General features: G+C 35.3%; 2 protein-coding genes across 2 annotated transcripts in view; one reads left to right on the top strand and one right to left on the bottom strand.

Moving 5' to 3' along the window:
* LOC100914078 (vomeronasal type-2 receptor 26-like) overlaps positions 1–18,284 on the bottom strand; it is a 119,670-nt gene that overhangs the window by 96,982 nt on the left and 4,404 nt on the right. The gene's annotated exons all lie outside the window — the stretch shown is intronic.
* Positions 58–14,036, top strand: LOC100927452 (vomeronasal type-2 receptor 26-like). Its single transcript, XM_012552761.2, has 6 exons — positions 58–302; positions 2,060–2,348; positions 5,896–6,696; positions 8,916–9,134; positions 10,916–11,039; positions 13,138–14,036. The coding sequence occupies exons 1-6, from the start codon at positions 58–60 to the stop codon at positions 14,034–14,036; spliced, it is 2,577 nt and encodes an 858-aa protein (XP_012408215.2).

The following is an 18,284-nucleotide window of genomic DNA, read 5'->3' as shown; positions in this document are numbered from 1 at the left end:
CCCAGTCACCTTACAGTCACCTACCCCTTGGCTCTTTAGAGATTTAAAACATTAGCCATGGGCTTGGAGAAACTGAGGCTGTCACCCTCTAGTATGTTTGTGATTCTGCTATTGCAGTGTTCTCTTTCTGGGTACCAGATGATAAAGGGCCCTTGTCATATACAAACAACTTATAGTCCCACATATAGAAAAGAAGGGGACCTCATCTTAGGAGGCTTCTTTTCATTATTTCTGAAGAGAGAGGAAAAAATTAGCAAGGAGTTCTTTCAGGATTCTTTCGTCTGGACAGCTGCAATATCAAAGTAAGTGGTTAATTTTCTTTTTGATGAAATAGTCACCCATATTTCTGACTGACTGGATTGTTGATAGAATTGCATTTAATTTAGCCTCAAAAATTTGGTTGAAACAAATAGTTGGGTTTGAAATTTTCTTGAAACATGATATTTATAGGAAGCTGCTAAAGTAAAAATTTGATTAAGGTACAGTGAAGAAACCAGAGAAATAGACTATTCAGACACCATCTCTATGGCTATCTAAAACATCAGAAAAGAGAACAAATTCAGAATATTCCAGTCAGTTTAGAGGATCTTCCAAGCCAAAGCTTTAAGCCTCATCTCCCTTTCAGAGTATTACTAGTGGGAAAGAACAAAACTTATAAACTTTAATAAGGTTTAGGTACATTTGCTCTAAGTGACTCCATATTGGAGTATGATTATTATAAGTATAACATTAAAATATTTCTAAAACACCAAGCAATGTAAAGTTTACATAGACCACAAGTATCACAAATATCAGATCACTGACAAGGTTTCAAATTACACAAAGTTTTCTATCCTTTTATGTGCACATCATGTAAACTATAAGGGTAATTCACTCAAATAAACAATTAGAACACCCATGGATGGGTCATGAGCTAAGAATTAACAAATCCAAAATGTTCATGGCATCAAGAATTATTTCATTTACTATCAGTGCAAGGTTGCCTATATTTGAGATAATTATTTGTGCAAATAATTCCTCCTCTGAGTAACAAGATCCACTATAATTCCGTCCCCTCAATGTGGATCTCAAGGCAATCCATGTACTGCATCCTAAATTACTGCTTATTACTTTCTATAGCAACTAGTCAAAATGCTCATTTGCATTTGTGAACTTCTAATATTGTTTTATTCTTCATATTCTCAGCTGAGGAATATGTCTTAAAATATGCTAACAAAACAGCTGTCATCAGTTTGAACTGTTATTTCCTTTTCACTATAAGAATTATATTATTCACATAATTACCAATTCTTCATTTAATCTAGTGCCTAATCAAGATAGGTATCCAGTCATTTTTTACACAATTTCCACAAGCCTATAAATGTTTATATTCATCCCCCTTTTATCAAACCCTCATTGACTTCCCAACAAAAATTGATCATCTCGTCTATGGAGCATTGTAATGGTCCCCTAATGACCATCCTGCCTATACCTTTTCTGACTTTTGCTAGTCGTCCCATAGCTGCCCAAGAAATTTTCATGAAGGTAAAGGAAAGATTAAAAGGAATATACGGAAACTGGCAAACAAAAACCCCTGTTTACCAAAAACATCACCTTTAGCATTTACCAGTATTAGAGGCACTGCCTGCCCGATGAGTTATAACTTTAACGGCCGTGGTATCCTGATCACTCAAAGGTAGCATAACAGAACTTAGTAGGATACTTCCATATTTGCTAAATTTGCATTGCTTTCTGGTACCTCTCTAGTCAAAAGTGAACTTCACAAGCATTTCATTCTAATGTCTAATACGCATCATTTTTTTTTTTATATTTTTATATGTTCTTGAAAGGTCTTAGAAGATGTGCAATCCAAATCTCTCATTCGACAGATATGGACATGATGCTCATGATGGTAAAATGATTTGTCCAGAGCCACTCTATTAGTAAATGTTAGGGGTAAAATTTAAGACAGGAATTAGTGACTTTATGTCCAACATTCCATTCACTTGGAGATCTTTCCATTTCTGTGAATACAGAGTTTTTCCTGTTTTTAATATTTATATTTTTCCTTTCATTTTAGGTCAATCAACAATTACCAACATTTTCTCACTTTCCAATTTGCTGTGGATGAAATTAATAAGAATCCCCATTTGTTACCCAACTTGACCTTGGGATATCAACTGCTCAATAATTTCTACAACTACAAATTAGCTGTGGAGAGCTCCTTGATATGGCTCTCGGGGAGTGGTCCAACTATCCCTAATTATAAGTGTGACAAGCAGTCCAATTCAGTGGCTGTCATTGGAGGAATGTCAACCACACTGTCCATGGCCATGGCCACTATTCTCAAACTTTATAAAGTTCCACAGGTAAGAGAACCAATATGGTCACTCATTTTTATTCATTATATTCTTTGTATTAAAAACAGTAAATCCTTTATAATCTGTTCTGGGGGAAGTGGCAGTGAGTTGCTGAACAATGTTCAGAATTTCTAGGCACTCTTCTGACAAAAAAGAAATACAAAAATGAAGGAAATAAGCCTTCTTCTAGAGAACTCAGTCTGTCCAATAGCTGATTGGTTTAACTTTGAGAGGTTTGAATGAAGTAAAAATCTCACCAGCTAATGGGCAATTATGAATGACTTAGCTATTTTCAGAAATTAAATGAAGACAATTCCAAAAAACTTAGGATGACTGTTATCAATTTTCAGAGAAAGAAATGATGGATACTGAGTGCAAATTGAAACATCCTTTTTTTCTACTTTAATACACTTGACTTTTATTTTGTTTTGCATATACTTTTGAAATATGACTAAATGAAAGTGTTTTGCATGATTGCCCATGTATAATCTATATCAAAGTACTTGTAGTCTCAAGGAGGGGAGCATAGATTGAGAGAATTTGAAACTAAAAATTGTACAAAGCAATTATAAATCTGTTTTGTTTATATATATTAAGAAAAAGACAAATTAAATTAAATGCAAACCCATTGTTTCCATTCTCCTCCCTCCCCCCAAAAAAATAAGCCTGAGTTGACTTAATACAGGAGAAATATCAGTTTAGCATATTCTTCTGACACAGTAACTTTGAGTATAGATACTTAACTAAGAACACAAAACCATAATTACCCAGTGAAACCTCCTATCACAAAAAATTTAGGTCTTAAGTATTATCATTGTAATGAGTATGATCCTGCTATATTACTGACTGGCTCAGGTTTAGGGACCAACAACTGCATGTTTCAGGATGGATAAAATTACCTGCTCAGTGTCTGATCAAAATTACGATATCTATGGTAATGTGTACATTAAGTATAACTTCATATATTCATAAAACATATATATATAGAGAGAGCATCATTTATCTTCATGATAAGTATTTGGTTTTTATGAATTTTTTTGCTGCACATTTTGCTTATATCCCTTGTTTATTTTGCTTTTTGCATTATTATGTGTGCATACATTTTGGTGAGTTTTCCATTGCTATTTTTTCTATCCTTATTTATTTTTCTTTAACCAAGAGTCATGTATCACTAAGAAATATGAATGTGGTATATGCTGTAGGTTATTTAGACTGGTAATCATTGACACAATCCATCAAATGTGTGTTGGCTTTGAATTATTTTTATTGATAAATTTTTTTGTTGTTCTTAAACACTTATTTGTTCCATTTAATGTTTTTTTTTTCATAAATATCTGATGGTGCTCCTAATTTCTATAGGATAGTGTTCCCTTATTTCCAGCATAAATTTTCAGATCACCTCAGGGACACATAATGGAGAGGGGATATTTATTTTGTTGGTTTTGCTTTTTTTTATTTTGAGTTCCAAGTTGTATCTCTGCCTTTCTCCCTATTCGTCATTTCAGAAAATATTTGAATTGAATATATATGTGGAGCAATACACTACATGATTCCATAGATCAGTTTTTTCACTGGAGGTGGATAGTCTTTTCATTTATATGTCCTGGAAAGGTGATTTTCTTTTTATTTATTTATTTGTTTGTTTGTTTTTTTATTTTCATTATTTATTTATGTTTTATATTTATTTATTACTTAGAATAGCTTTATCTTTCAGAGAGACTATTTGAATCACATTATTGGTGTTTTGTACTGTATTGGGAATATTGAATTCAATGTTTTCTTGGTTTCTCACTTCACTGCATTGTTTCATGTGAGTCTTACCATGGTTTTCTGAAATCAACTTGTGTGTTATTTCTTATATATTTAGAATTCCATTACAATTATTAGCAGTTCATTCAACAGTGCCCAAATGGATGGCCAAAGACTCAAAATCAATTCTTGGCTACCCCAAGAAAGCTACTATAAATATATTTTTTAAATATAGGCTTATAACCTTTTTCTCTGATTGCTTTGGGAAACAGATCTAATAATGGTGTTGCCAGGTCAAATTGAAGAAATACATTTTATACCTCTTTGAATGTAATTTCAGATTTTCTCTTCAAAATAATTGGATCAGTTCATAATTCCACCAATAGTATATTAGTATCTAATTGTCCCACATTCTTGTTGCATTTGTCCTTTCTCTCAGTTCTCTCATTTTAGGCAGTTTGATAGCTATTGGCTTATATCCCATAGTTCTTTTAACTTTCATTTCTCTAATCAATAAGAAAGAGGATACTTCTTAGCATATGTCAGATAGAACAACTCTCAATTCAGTGAAAATGGGATTAGCTTTCTAACAGGAGCTATAAAAGAGAGCCATCTCACAATTTACTCTTATGAGACAAAAATTTCCATGTTTGTGGGCAATATTTTATGTATTTTTTACCAAAAATCTGAGTCTCGTAATAAAGTACTGTTATAACGTGTCATCGAATGGAACAGGACTACCAGCCACACTTCTCATTTTTCCACTTCATGGGATGAAAGATGTTAAAATAAATCTCCCAAAGACTTGGCCATTGGGGTGTTCAAGTCACAAGGACATTAGTTTGGGAATCTGCATCTGAATATCCATTTGATCAAATGTGGAGTTCACTACTAGCTAGTTATTTTATCTCATTCTTAGAAAATTAGGGCTGAAGGATATTAGAAAGACACTCTGCCTATGATATTACCTCTTGCTGCAAAACCAATCTTGACACTGGAAAATATTTCTGGTTGGAGACATGTGAATGCTCCCTTATTATGGAGCAGTGAATCATTGCTTATCTCATAGAACTCTTACTAATTGGGGAGGGGTAATGTGTAATGCCTTCCTTGGCAGGAGATTTCAGTGTGAGGAGGTCTCTATCTCCCATCTCTGGTTGGGTTTGGGGTAGAGAACTTTTCCTTCTAGACCAAGCTCTGGATCACATTTCTTGGAATCGGCACAATACTGTTCTCCCTGAAATCCTTAGGTGAGTGGAATTCCTGTAGTAGAAAGGCTTAGTAGATGAAATGCTGAGGTATGAGTTGAGAGATGAATTAAGGATGATGTGTCACTATGCTCAAACATTTAACTAACAGATTATGCAGAAGAGAGTCAGTTCTGGAATCAACATGAAAAAATAGGGGTAATAAGGTAATGTTCCCTAGACACTGATTTACTTAAATAGTTAAGAAAAAAGATCTAATGGGTAAAGTTGCATAAAAGAGAAATCTTCTTTTTAGAGGAAACTGTGTTTTCCAGCTTTGGACAGTATCAAGAGACTTAGTAATTGATTGAAGAATACATGGAGAAAAGGTTCTAGGTGAGGTGCATTTTCAGAATTTCCATCTGGTTGTGTAATAGTGTAATTCTATTCCATAATAATGAAATTTTGGGCTGTGAAACTCTAACTTAAAATGAGCAATTATTCGTTACTTGCTCTGTGAAAGACATTGATTGTTACTTAATATACAAAGGTGAAGGAGGACAGAATCCTACTCTGAAGGAACTTAAATCTTCATTCCAGTATTCTTTTTTCCCATTTAGATCAGCTATGGCCTGTATGACCTTCTCCTGTCTGATAAGGTCCAGTACCCTTATGTCTATCAGATAGGCAGCAAACAATCTACTCTCCACCTCGCATTCATCCAACTGATGCTACATTTTGACTGGAATTGGGTTGGAGTGGTTCTTTCAGATGACAAAAAAGGAGAAAATTTTTTCAGCAATCTCAAAGAGGAAATGGTCAGGAATGGTCTGTGTGTGGCTTTTAAGGAAAGAGTGCCCCAAAACATTGGAGTGGATGAATATTTCAAAATTTTTTCTAAGATCATGGCATCATCATCAAATGTGATTTTCATCTATGGAGATCCAGACTCCCTTTATCAATTTTCTACTATACTGATTGATTTTGTTGTTTATGGGAAGGTATTAGTCACCACTTCTTCTTGGGATTTTTCTCCAGTTTATAATATTGACTCTTCTAGCCATTTCCATGGTACAATAATATTTTCTGATAACCAAAGGGAGCTTCCAGGTTTCACAGATTTTATAAAAAGCTTGAATCCCAGAGTGACTCCTGAAGACATTTTCCTAAAGAATTTCTGGGAGTCAGTCTTTCTTTGCAGACTTAAAGTAGAAAATCACATAGAAATGTTTTATTCTTCATGCCTAGAAGGACTTTCCTTAACTGAATTACACTATATAAATTTGGACAGGATCATAACAGAACTGAGTTCTAATGTTTACAATGCAGTATATTTAGTGGCCCATGCTCTCCATCACATGCTCCAATCTGAGGCAAGAGAGACATCCCACCTTGGACAAAACCCAGATCTTTCTTGGAAGGTAAATGATGTGTGTAAATTACATGGCACAGAGTCTGGCACATGGTAATTACTATATAAATGCTTTTTCTACTAAAAAAAAGATAACTATTCTTACCAGAGATATCATTTTTAAAATAATTACAAATTTGCTTTTGTTATTTATTGTTCTGGATTAAGGAATACATAGTATTTAAGTAAACTTTCTTCTGTCATTCTTCATTTTGTACTACAAGGCAAAACTTGCCTTTTCTTCCAATTCTCTTTTGCTTTCCCTCTATGGGGAATGTGACAAGTTTTTTTTTTGTTTTTTGCTTTTTTAGGGGTATGTTATTGTAGAAGATGTTGCAAGACTTCCTAGAAGTCGTTGACCTCTTTGGCATCAGTGGTTGAAGTACAGAATTATGTTACTATGTTGCTCAGAACTCTCTTACAATATAATAGATGTCTTTTGTGCTGTTTTTTCATTCTTTGATATATTACAAAGGCTACTCTATTTCTTCTAAGAGATCCTTGACTACTGAGGTACACGTGATGATTACCAGAATTAGATTCTGCTGACAAAGGTTCATGTAGACAAAACAATAGTTTTTTTTAATAGCAGATATGGTTGTGAGATTTGAACTAGAAGGAAAGCTGGATGCTACAGAATCCATGCTTTTGAATGGTGATGCTAAAGAAGACTTTTGAGAGTCTTTCTTAACAGCAAAGAGATCTAGTCAGTCAAAACTTCAAGAAATTAATCCAGAGAGTTCACTGGAAAGTCAAACCTAGAAGGTGAAACTAAAATTCTTTGGTGGCATAATGAAAAAGTTGGATTTATTGGAAAATCCCTAATGTTGGAAACGATTGAAGGCAAAAGGAAGAGGGGACAGCAGAAAACAAGATGGATAGATAGTCTCATGGAAACCATGATCATTAACATGAACAGAATTGGAGAGCTAACCTAGGATAGAAGAACCAGGTCCATTACAGTCCATGATACTGTAAAGAGTTGGACAGGAGGAATCAATAACTATAAAACAAACATGGAGTATTATTTCTAATTAATTTCTTTTCTCCCTGGAATAATGAAATTTTACCACAACAATTCTCAGTGAGAATAATGGAGATTGTATTTCTGTTTTCATCCTTCTCATTCTATATGTTCCATCTCGCTAAGGAATTTTCTTAAATATTGTCAATTGAACAATGAAAACTACATCTTGTGTATCCAAAATATTTTGCTAGCTTTCATTGAAGTCTCGGCTTCTCCAATTTGTCTTAGATGGTTTTAATGATTCCTTTTCTTACAATTTATCATTATGCAATTTCTTACATAATTTCTTCCATTAAAATTGTTCTCCTTCCAATTTATTTTGTATAACTGAATTTTTCAAATGGTTTAAGATTGTAAAACATTAGTATTTGCTTTTCCTTCTATGCCTTCAGTAGGAATGTCAAATTGTCTTTATACCTGGTTATGTTATCAACAATATTAGAGGTATGTACTGAACTTTTTTATTAAAAAGACTTTTGAAAAAGTAACAAAAAATCAACAAAAGAAAGAACAACAGGGGACAGCTAAATGGTGCAGTGCATAGGGCACTGGCCCTGGAGTTAGGTGAAGCTGAGTTCAAACCTAGCCTCAAACACTTAACACTTGTTAGTTGTGTGACCTTGAACAAGTCACTTAACCCCACTTGCCACATACAGAGAGAGAGAGAGAGAGAGAGAGAGAGAGAGAGAGAGAGAGAGATCCCCTTAAAAATAAACCCATCATCTCATGTTTTTAAGCACCGACTCTATCCTAGGAAAAGTACTGAGTTCTGGGGATACAAAGAAAGACCCCATTTTTGACACTCTCACATCTAATGAGGAAGAAATAGGAAGCTTCTGCTTATAAAAGACATTGAATTTCCTCTGACCACACATTTTAGAAAGAACTTTGAATGCAAGACATCAGAAATATTTGGCAGAAATTACTGATTTGGCAAAAGGAAGATGAAATGGCTTTTGAACTAAGTCCTATATTTATAATAATTGTTTACTTGCTTTATTATTCTTCCATTATCTGTGGTTAGATATGGAAAAGCAGAAAAAACCTCTAAGAGAAGCTCAAGAATTAGAATTTGAAGCAAAAAAGAAAATGAGAACTTTTAGAAGTTCCAAGTTCATAGCCCACTTATGAGGAATATCCCAGGATATGAGCATGAATCCATCTTTCCCCAATGAATAATGAGTATCTCTTCTTGCTTTCAGATGCATCACTTCCTGAAATGCACCAATCCTGTCAACAGTGCTAATGATAAGTCTTGTGGGAATGGAACCAGGATGGCGGCTGAGACATATGATATTCTGAATTTCAAAAGCTTCCCTAATTCTCTTGAGATACTGGTGAAAGTGGGTCAAGCGATCCCTCTTAATCAGGAATTCAGCATTAATGAAGAAGACATAGATTGGCCAGAAGACTTTTCTCAGGTTAGGGGCCAGTGGATATAAGTTTTATCATCATGCCTGTTTAAGAGTCTTTGACACTGTTATTTCTTGATTGGCACTAGAATCTTCCCCCCAAGCACATGAAATATGTGTGACAGGGTGATAGCATCCACTTCCTCTTCATTTTTGCTCTAAGACAGAGCTCTGATTTTCTTTTTTTCAATCCTACTTTCAAATTCTTTCCAACTAAGTTACATGATGGTCCCTAGTTGGAAAGAAGTACATGATTGGTCCTTATCCCAAATCAAGTGGGCAAGTTTGAAGAATAACAATAGGATGGAGAGTGGAGAATTTTTTCCCCCAAAGGTTCCTTTAGCACCAAAGACTACCCCATATCTAGAATCAAAAAATTTTGAAAGTAATGTGTCCTGATATTGTGTCCCAAAGAATGACAATGGTTTTAGAAGTTAACTTGATCAGAAAAAATTGTTTCATCTTTTAGGTTCTGATAACTTAGTATTCCTTATATTAAATAATTTTGTTTCATTCAATCTGTAAAAGAGCTTTTTTTTCATGAAGGACTGAGATCTTAACAATTAAAATAAATATCAACATAGTTGATTTGTGCATTTCAGGCCAAAAAAATAATAATTCAACATATCAGATTTCAAAATTAAGTAGATAGATCATTGTGGATTAAGTGGATTTAACGTAAAGAAATATTGAAGAAAGAGTCAAAATAACAATAACTCTTTTTAATATACTGATGTTTGGAAAAGACAAACTTCCAGAGAAAAGGAAGACTGAGAAGGCAAGCACAGTGATGTGATAGGAAGTACTCCGAACTCAAAATCAGTATTATTTACTACTACTAGAATTCCAGTTTTACCTCTACAACTGATGAGAATGGTGATGTTCATGTAGTAAGGGATGAATTAGTGTTTGTTGAAATGAACTAAATTGAGTTGAATTGAACCAGTGGTTTTAAGTTAAGTGATCTAGAATAGATCCCTTACTTTTTGTAAGTGTCATAAAATTCTCCTGCTATAAAAACGAACCAAAGTAAATAAAGAGAAAGTGACATTTGGAGAGTAAAAATAATAATTTTTAAAAAGGGAATAATCAATGCAAAGATATTTTATGTTCTTAGGAAATTTTTCTTCTAAGATAACCACCACCACAAAATGTAAATTTTTCCTTTAAGTATGGTTATATCTTTTGCTGATGTCAAGCATTTGGATCATTATATATAATTAATTATCTATGTGATTTGATAATTTCCATCAAACTCTTTACAGCTGTCCCCAGAATAATGTCAACCCAAGAATAGGATTAACCAGTCAAATCATCTGATACTCATCTATTCTCATTCAGAACTCTTTAATTAATACATTACAGTGAATAACCTCTAAAATAATAATCCCTCAAACATTCAGGATATTTTATGAAAACAAAAATGTTTCCTCTTATGTCATCAATTACCTATTGAAAAATAGAGTTCACTTTAAAAATATATCAGTATTTGGGGGCAAAATATGCCACAATATACTACAGTTTAAAAAAAATCAAGGAACATAATTGTGCCTAGTGGAGAATCTGTGCAGGTTTATTGGGGAAAAGATGATCTGGAGTGGAAGATGGAAAATACAGAAAAAATTTGACATTGAGAATTACATTGTTTTTGTCCTGCAGAATTGCAAATACTTTGTTCTGGATGTTTTCCATAAGAGAGGAATGAAACCCTCTTGACCGCAGTATTCCACTTTTAGCAGTCATTCTTAACTTACGATGACATTTTCTTTCTTTCTCTTGTGCAAACACAGACTCCAACTTCCCTTTGCAGTCTGAAATGTGGCCCTGGATTCAAGAAGACAGTCCTTGAAGGCCAGCCTATATGCTGCTTTGATTGCATTGTATGCCCCCAAGGGAAGATCTCCAATCACACTGGTGAATTCCTAAAGATAAACTGTCCTCCAAAATAGTAGACATTTTAATTTTTGGTGGGAGGAGGAAAATCTTAACTAGAAATAACTTTTCTTTCACCAAAATAATATTTTCTGAGTTAAAATAATAGTGCACTTATTAAATCCTTTTCATTTAATACATTGTGGGGGTTTTTTGTCATTTCTGTAACTATCAAGAGAATCCTCTGGTTCAAGATACTAAAAATCTATCCAAGGAGAGCCCAGTATCATTGTGCTACTACTAGAATCCCTAATGTTTGCCTTTCCATAGTGCCCAATTGTAAATTTCCCCATTTCTGTGGTAAAATTTATACTAAAACTTAAACTTACTCTTCTGTGGTCTTAAGGGAAATTTAAATAATCTAAAACATAAAGTCTAGATATTACCTAAATGTAGATAGCTTTGGCATTGAAAATAGGGAGTCTGGAAACAACCTTCTGAAAAACATCCCTCCATAAAAGTTTAAGCAGAGACTCCGGAGAAAGTTTTTGAAAGGCTCTTTTCCTTGGAATTGCAGTCTTGACTTTAACAAGTTGGTTCACAAAAAATTGTATAAAAATCTTTCCTTCCCTTCCCTACATCACAGTTTTTGAGGTCCATTGCCAACACTGAGTTGGCCTGCTCCTGATTAGTTATGTAATTGATTTGGATTGCTTAGTAAATATATTGGTATGTCCAAAAGCTTTTACCTTGGTTTCTCAATGGCTTTGTCAGTTCACTAAATACAGTGTCTTGTTTCCTTTGTGAACCAACTTTGACCTCCAGGGCAACCTTTTGTCTTATTTTTATTCGTATATAATTATAGTCAATTTAGAAGATTAAAAAATTTCTCCAGTCATATAATTGTTATGTATTTCTTTAAATTCTTCATAATTGAATCATTGTAAGAATTTTTAATGTTTGCATAAACAACCTGATATTTTATGTACTTTATGCAATTATTTGGAATGGAATTTAGTTTCTATTTTAAACTTTTGGATATTTTATTACATAAAAATGTAGAGTTCTTAAGGGTTTACTGTGTAGCCTCATTGATGATTCTATTAATTTTACCTGTTATTGTCTATTCTGGTTTCCGAAGATTTCCATGCATTTCAAAAATAAGGATAGTTTCATTTTTTCCTTTACTATCTTTATGTATTAATTTCTCTCATCATAATGAAATTAATAACATTTCTGACAATATTACAATTAATAAAAAGTAGATTTGTCATCTTCACTTTTTTCTTAAACTTCTTGGAAAAGATACTCATCTGTGTCATTGCATACAATTTTATATATAAAGGCATATCATTATGATGTAAAAGGTTGGCCCTTACATTTTATTTTCCATGGCATTCTCATGATAATTATTTCTCTTCTTTTTCTAAAAGGATTTTTGAGCACGGGATGAGATAAATTATTGAATAATATATAAGATACAGTCTCTGTGAGAGTAATGATCCCTGGAATAATGCATATACATACAAAAGATTATAATATTGATGAGTAGAAACATGAAGGAAACAGTTTTGAAATCCTCACTTAGTGAATAGTGGAAACTAGGAAATCATGGTCAAAAATCCACAATTTTGTTTCTGATTAAAAAATCAATATCTTTAAAGAAAATATACGAAAAATATTTCATCATTATAAGCAGAACTTTGTACTATAACAACCCAGAAGATTCAGTTATAACCTTGCATTAAAAGGACATTACAAAGTCTTGATCATCTAATTTATTAATTCTTGGCTTTCAACTATGAAAAATGTGACAGAAGAAATGGATTCACTGTCTCAGAGAACCTTCAGATCTCATTGTGTGTGGTGTAATACTGGAAGTCATTAATATTATATATAGTAATTGTATAATAGAGAATCAATATCTTCAGCAGACTGTTTTATTCATATGTGGAGCTCCATATGAAGATAGGGAAATATGTTATTTTTTATTCAGCTTCTAGAATTCTTGTCTTTCTGACTTAAAATAAGTACTACAAAATGAGGCTAAGTTTGTTGTGGAATAACTAAAACTGCATTATTAGAAAAACTCTTATCTATATATGATAGAGTGAAATGCTTTTTGTTGTGGTTTTCACAGATGCAGAGGAGTGCCTGCAGTGCCCTGAAGATCAGTATCCTAATAGGGAAAGAGATCGTTGTCTCCCCAGGACTGTGACATTCCTGGCCTATGAGGAACCTCTGGGAATGACTCTGGCCTGTGTAGCCATCTGCTTCTCCCTCCTCACTGTGCTGGTCCTGGGGATCTTTGTGAAGCACAGGGACACCCCCATAGTCAAAGCCAATAACCTCAGTCTCAGCTACACTCTGCTGGTCTCCCTCAGCCTCTGCTTCCTCTGCTCCTTGCTCTTCATTGGCCATCCTACCACAGCCACCTGCCTGCTGCGCCAAACCACATTTGCAGTTGTTTTCACGGTGGCCGTTTCCTCCATTTTGGCTAAAACCATCACTGTGGTTTTGGCCTTCAGGGCCACCAAACCAGGGAGCAGGCTCCGCAGGTGGCTGGGATCCACACAATACCTCATTGTCACCTGCACCCTCATCCAAATGTGTCTCTGTGGCATCTGGCTTGGGACATCCCCCCCCTTCCTGGAGATGGACATCCACTCTGAGCCTGGATCCATTATCATCCAGTGCAATGAGGGCTCCCTCCTCACCTTCTACTGTGTCCTGGGCTACATGGCCTTGCTGGCCTTGGCGAGCTTCACCGTGGCTTTCCTGGCCAGGAACCTGCCAGACACTTTCAACGAAGCCAAGTTCCTGACCTTCAGCATGCTTGTGTTCTGTAGTGTCTGGATCTCCTTCCTGCCCTCGTACCAGAGCTCCAAGGGCAAGGCCATTGTGGCCTTGGAAGTCTTTGCCATCTTGACCTCCAGTGCCGGGATTCTCTCTTGTATCTTTGCTCCCAAGTGCTTTGTGATCCTTCTGAGGTCAGACAGAAATACCCTGAAGATCCTGAAAAGGAAAAGTGCTTCCTGAGAAGCCAGGATGTCCCAGGTTCTTCCTCACCACTCACAGTGACATAGCTCCTTGGCTGCTGTAGTCTTAACAAAATATTTTACATTTATCTACCTACTCTGCCTTTTATTTTCTGTTCCCACAATCTCTTTCATTTTCAACTGTCTCATAGCATTTTGAAAGCAGTCATATCACATGATTTCTGAGTAGAAATAAAGCAATTATTATCTTGAAATATTTATATATGGCAGACACTTAGTAAATGAGTTATTATTTAAAATAATGCTGCAATAAATCAATTAATTTACAGGTATGAATGTCAAGTTTCTAGTTGTAATCTTTGATAAGTCCATCCAACCCCTTGAGTTATTGATTTCTTATTTACAAAATTGGAATTTTAATATTTTCTCATTGTGAATCTGATAGCAATCATTACATTTCTCAAATGTTATTGGAGAAATAAACATATCTCTGAGAGAAGATTTACTGGAGCATGTATAAGACCCAGTGATTTTGCTGAGTAATATAATTATCAACGAATATGTATAAGAAGTTATTATGACTTTTCCTTTTTTTGTAAGATTTATGTAATTGTAAAGTCATGTAGAAGTATTGTCTTATTTGTTCCCTGCTATTACTTTTGGGAATTATACTATTTAAATATTAGTAGCTGATTTTCAAAAGACAATAAAAATGAGAAAGTTTTCATATTTCAGAAGTTAACCTATTTCCTTTAAAAATATTTTTGAGGTTATATTATTTATTCATACAATATCCCATCACTCCTTATTGGGCAACATTCTACTATCTCTTTTCTTTTTGTGAGAAATATGAATATTTTCTGAGCATAGAATAATTTTTTGGATTGATGAAATTCTGGGCCCTCCTCAGAAAAATAAAGAGGATAGACTACTTTCTTGATATGCGCTAATGTCTCTACTAAAAATATAGGACTCTTTAAGTAAGCAAAAAATTAGAAATTCCCATCAATTTGGAAATCGCTGAACAAGTTGTGGCACATAATTGTGAAAGAACATCCTTGTGCTAATAAGAAATCACACAGAATGTTTTCAGAAAAAAAAAAACAGAATTTTCATTCATTTGAGTTAATGAGCGTTTTTCTTTGAAATTTTGCTTATAATCTGATTTTGTCATCAAGATTTTTTGTTTTTTGTCTTGATTTTCCCTATCACCATAGTAATTTTTAATTATCTTGCCCTTTTTGTTTTTTGTTCATTTTTTTCTATTTCTTAATTTTGCACTTTATATTAAAGATAAATGACCACTTTTTTCTATGTTGCTATTTACAATGTTAGAATTGGGTATTTAGAAGTTTTGGGGGGGCTCCAAGATGCTTTGACTTAGGTAGAGGGGTAGATCCTGAGATTTTGGTCTATGCTCTAGTTCTTACTCAGGTAGGGCCTGTGTTCACGATTAGACACAAATGCTGACTCTTCTCTTTGTCCTATTACTATGATGGATTCACCGGCTCTTTGGAACTTGCAATTTTCAACATCTTGACAATGATACTTAGTATTGCAATGGAGTTGCCAAGTAATGTATGATCAGTGCTTCTCCATAATCACTTTCTGAGCAGTTTTCCAATCTTTTTATTATTTCTGCCTATGAGATTTTAAAGCTTCAATTACTTTCCTGATCACAATTACCTTGAGTCCCACAACTGTAACTGATGCACTCTGGGCCAGTCCCCAGTCCAGAGTTTCGGATTTCTTCCCACCTGTCAGTTGGTATAGATTCCTTTTAAATTTCCAAGGCTGACTTTCATTTGAGACTGGGGCATCTCCTTGCTTTGGTTTACAGACATAGTCCTTCAACAATTCTTTCCAAATTATTCTCCAGAATGGGTGAACCATTTCACAAGGGCACCAATAGCACTTCTTACTGTTCTTCAGTCATTTCAGTCTTGTCTAGCTCTTCATAATCTAAATTTGGGGTATTCTTGGAAAAAAATATTGGAATGATTTGTCATTTCCTTTTGCAGTTCATTTCTCTGTTGAGGAAATTAATTTAAATTAAGTGGCTTACTCAATATCACACAGCTAGGAAGTGGCTGAGATTAAGCTTCAACGCACAAAGATGAATTTTCCTGACTCCGAGGCCCAATGTTCTATTCAGTGTGTTAAATGGCAGCCCACATAATAAAACACCAGTTTCCTAATTTTTCCACGTTCCATCAAGAATTTCTCCTTTTTCTTTTCTGTCATTTTGGTCACTCTAATAGATATGAATTTTATGTCAGAATTATTTTCAATTGTGTCTTGTTCTATCTTCCTGTCTGGAGTCAACCCTGAAAAGGGATGGGGTAGACAAGACACAAGAATATAAAAATTGGATCCCAGCCCTTCTAGTGGAGAATCCATGGCTCCACTTCTCCCAGGTAAAGAAAGCACAAAGTTCCTGAAGCTGAAGAACTTTTCTTCCCTTTTCTCCCCTTCATCATCACAGGAAGGACCTTGCCACAGTGGAAAGAATACTTGAAATCAAAGATTCATCCCAGCTGTGCTACTTCCTAGTCATGTACCCTATACCTTGTCAGGTTTCCTCTTTCAGCCTCAGTTTCCTTATATGAAAAAGAAGGGGATGTGGACTAGATATGATCTAATGGTGCATTTCCATTCCAAATTCATGCATCTTCCTCCCTCCCTCTGCCCTTCTGTGACCCTGCCCTTCAGCATGCTGTCACAGTGTATGATGCATAGAGGGAAGCTGAGGAAAAGGGTGATCCAATGAAGATTCTGCTGATTCTGCCCAGTGACAGCCCTTTAGGGAATTAGTAGATTGTTCTGCCTGGAAAGGAAAGTGAGAAAGAGCCCATGACCAAGACTGAGGTGGATGTTTTATCAAAGACTTTCAGGAAAACTAAATCATCATCTCATCCTTAGTTGAGAAATATCCATTCTAATAAAGCACCATCCCTGGTGATGGGGAAGCTCATTCTTCAAATGTCACAATGTAGCTGGCTTCCTGAGAACGTGACCTCCTCAGCATCTGAGCCCTGAATCACCAGCCCTTCTTTTCCTGTTTCAGCAGTTGGGACTTCTAGCACAGGGGGAGAGGGAGAGAAAGGCATCATGAGGATGAGCTGCAAAGTCAACAGAAACCATTCCATAAATCTCTGGCTGGAAAGCCTGGAGAGTCTGGCCCTGGAGGACAGCTGCAGGGGTTGCTGCCCCCAAGCCTAGCTTCTCAATACATACCCTGCTGACCCTTCCTCCCTATTCTTCTCTAGCTCATCCACTGCTTTTCCCTTTTAGAGCAAATGGAGGACTCTTCCTCTCCTGCCTTTATCCTTAATAGGTTTGTTGTGCCTGCTTCATTGAAGAAGAGAAGGAAGCTTTTGGTGGTAGGAAAGCAGCAAAACAGTAAGCAGTCACCAGCTGCTTAGCACAGACCTGCCAGTTAGCCTTCCAATATGGAAAACAGGCTATGATGTCCAGAGGTGCATGAAATAGAAACACTAGTAACTCAGGAGGAGCTGTATCCCACAGGAGAAGTTGTCTTCCTGGTATGATGTCCTAAAAGAAACAAGCTCAAATCTTAGGGATATCTACACACACGCTCACTCACTCACATACTCATTCATCCAACATATATACATGCACAAAATGTAGACATTGGACTGGATGATTTTCAAGGCTCTTTTTTGTTCTAAATCCATGAGCCAAAGAAATTTTATGGGAGTGAAGTGAGAGAGAGGAAGATGCTGAAGATAAAGTCCATGGTCCTCTATAAACCTCGTCCAAGTCTTAAGTTACCAGAGAAAATGTGGACTTTCCAAAAGTTAAAGAATTCCAAGAGCAGAATATATCTGCCCAATCCCAAAGGCCCTCAGAGTCTTTCAGGAGCCATAGGAAAAAGTTATATTCTCAAATAGAGAATGGAGAATTCATATTTGCACCCAGCTCAAGCAACACTCACTATTAAGATGAGAGCCCACAGAACAGACCTCAGACTCAGTGGCACAAAGCTGAAAGAAGAAATATGTAATGACAAAATTGCCCAGAAATTAGTAGATCCCAGTCTATGAGATGACCACGATTCCAGGCTGATCTCAAACTAAATAGAGTCAAAAATGTTCAGAGAATCACTTAGTAATGCCATTCTGTTCCCAGAGTTGCCAGATACAGAGTTGTGTTAGCCATCAAAAGTAAAATACAGTAAAATTTGGGATTCGCAAACTTGGGTGGACTCCAACCCTAAAGGGGCTACTTCCTCCCTGGATAACCAATTCCACTCCTTTCTATCAAT

The sequence above is a fragment of the Sarcophilus harrisii genome, chromosome 6, assembly GCF_902635505.1.
Source record: "Sarcophilus harrisii chromosome 6, mSarHar1.11, whole genome shotgun sequence".
In the NCBI taxonomy this organism is placed as follows: Eukaryota; Metazoa; Chordata; class Mammalia; order Dasyuromorphia; family Dasyuridae; genus Sarcophilus; species Sarcophilus harrisii.
This window is presented reverse-complemented; position numbering and strand designations above follow the sequence as displayed.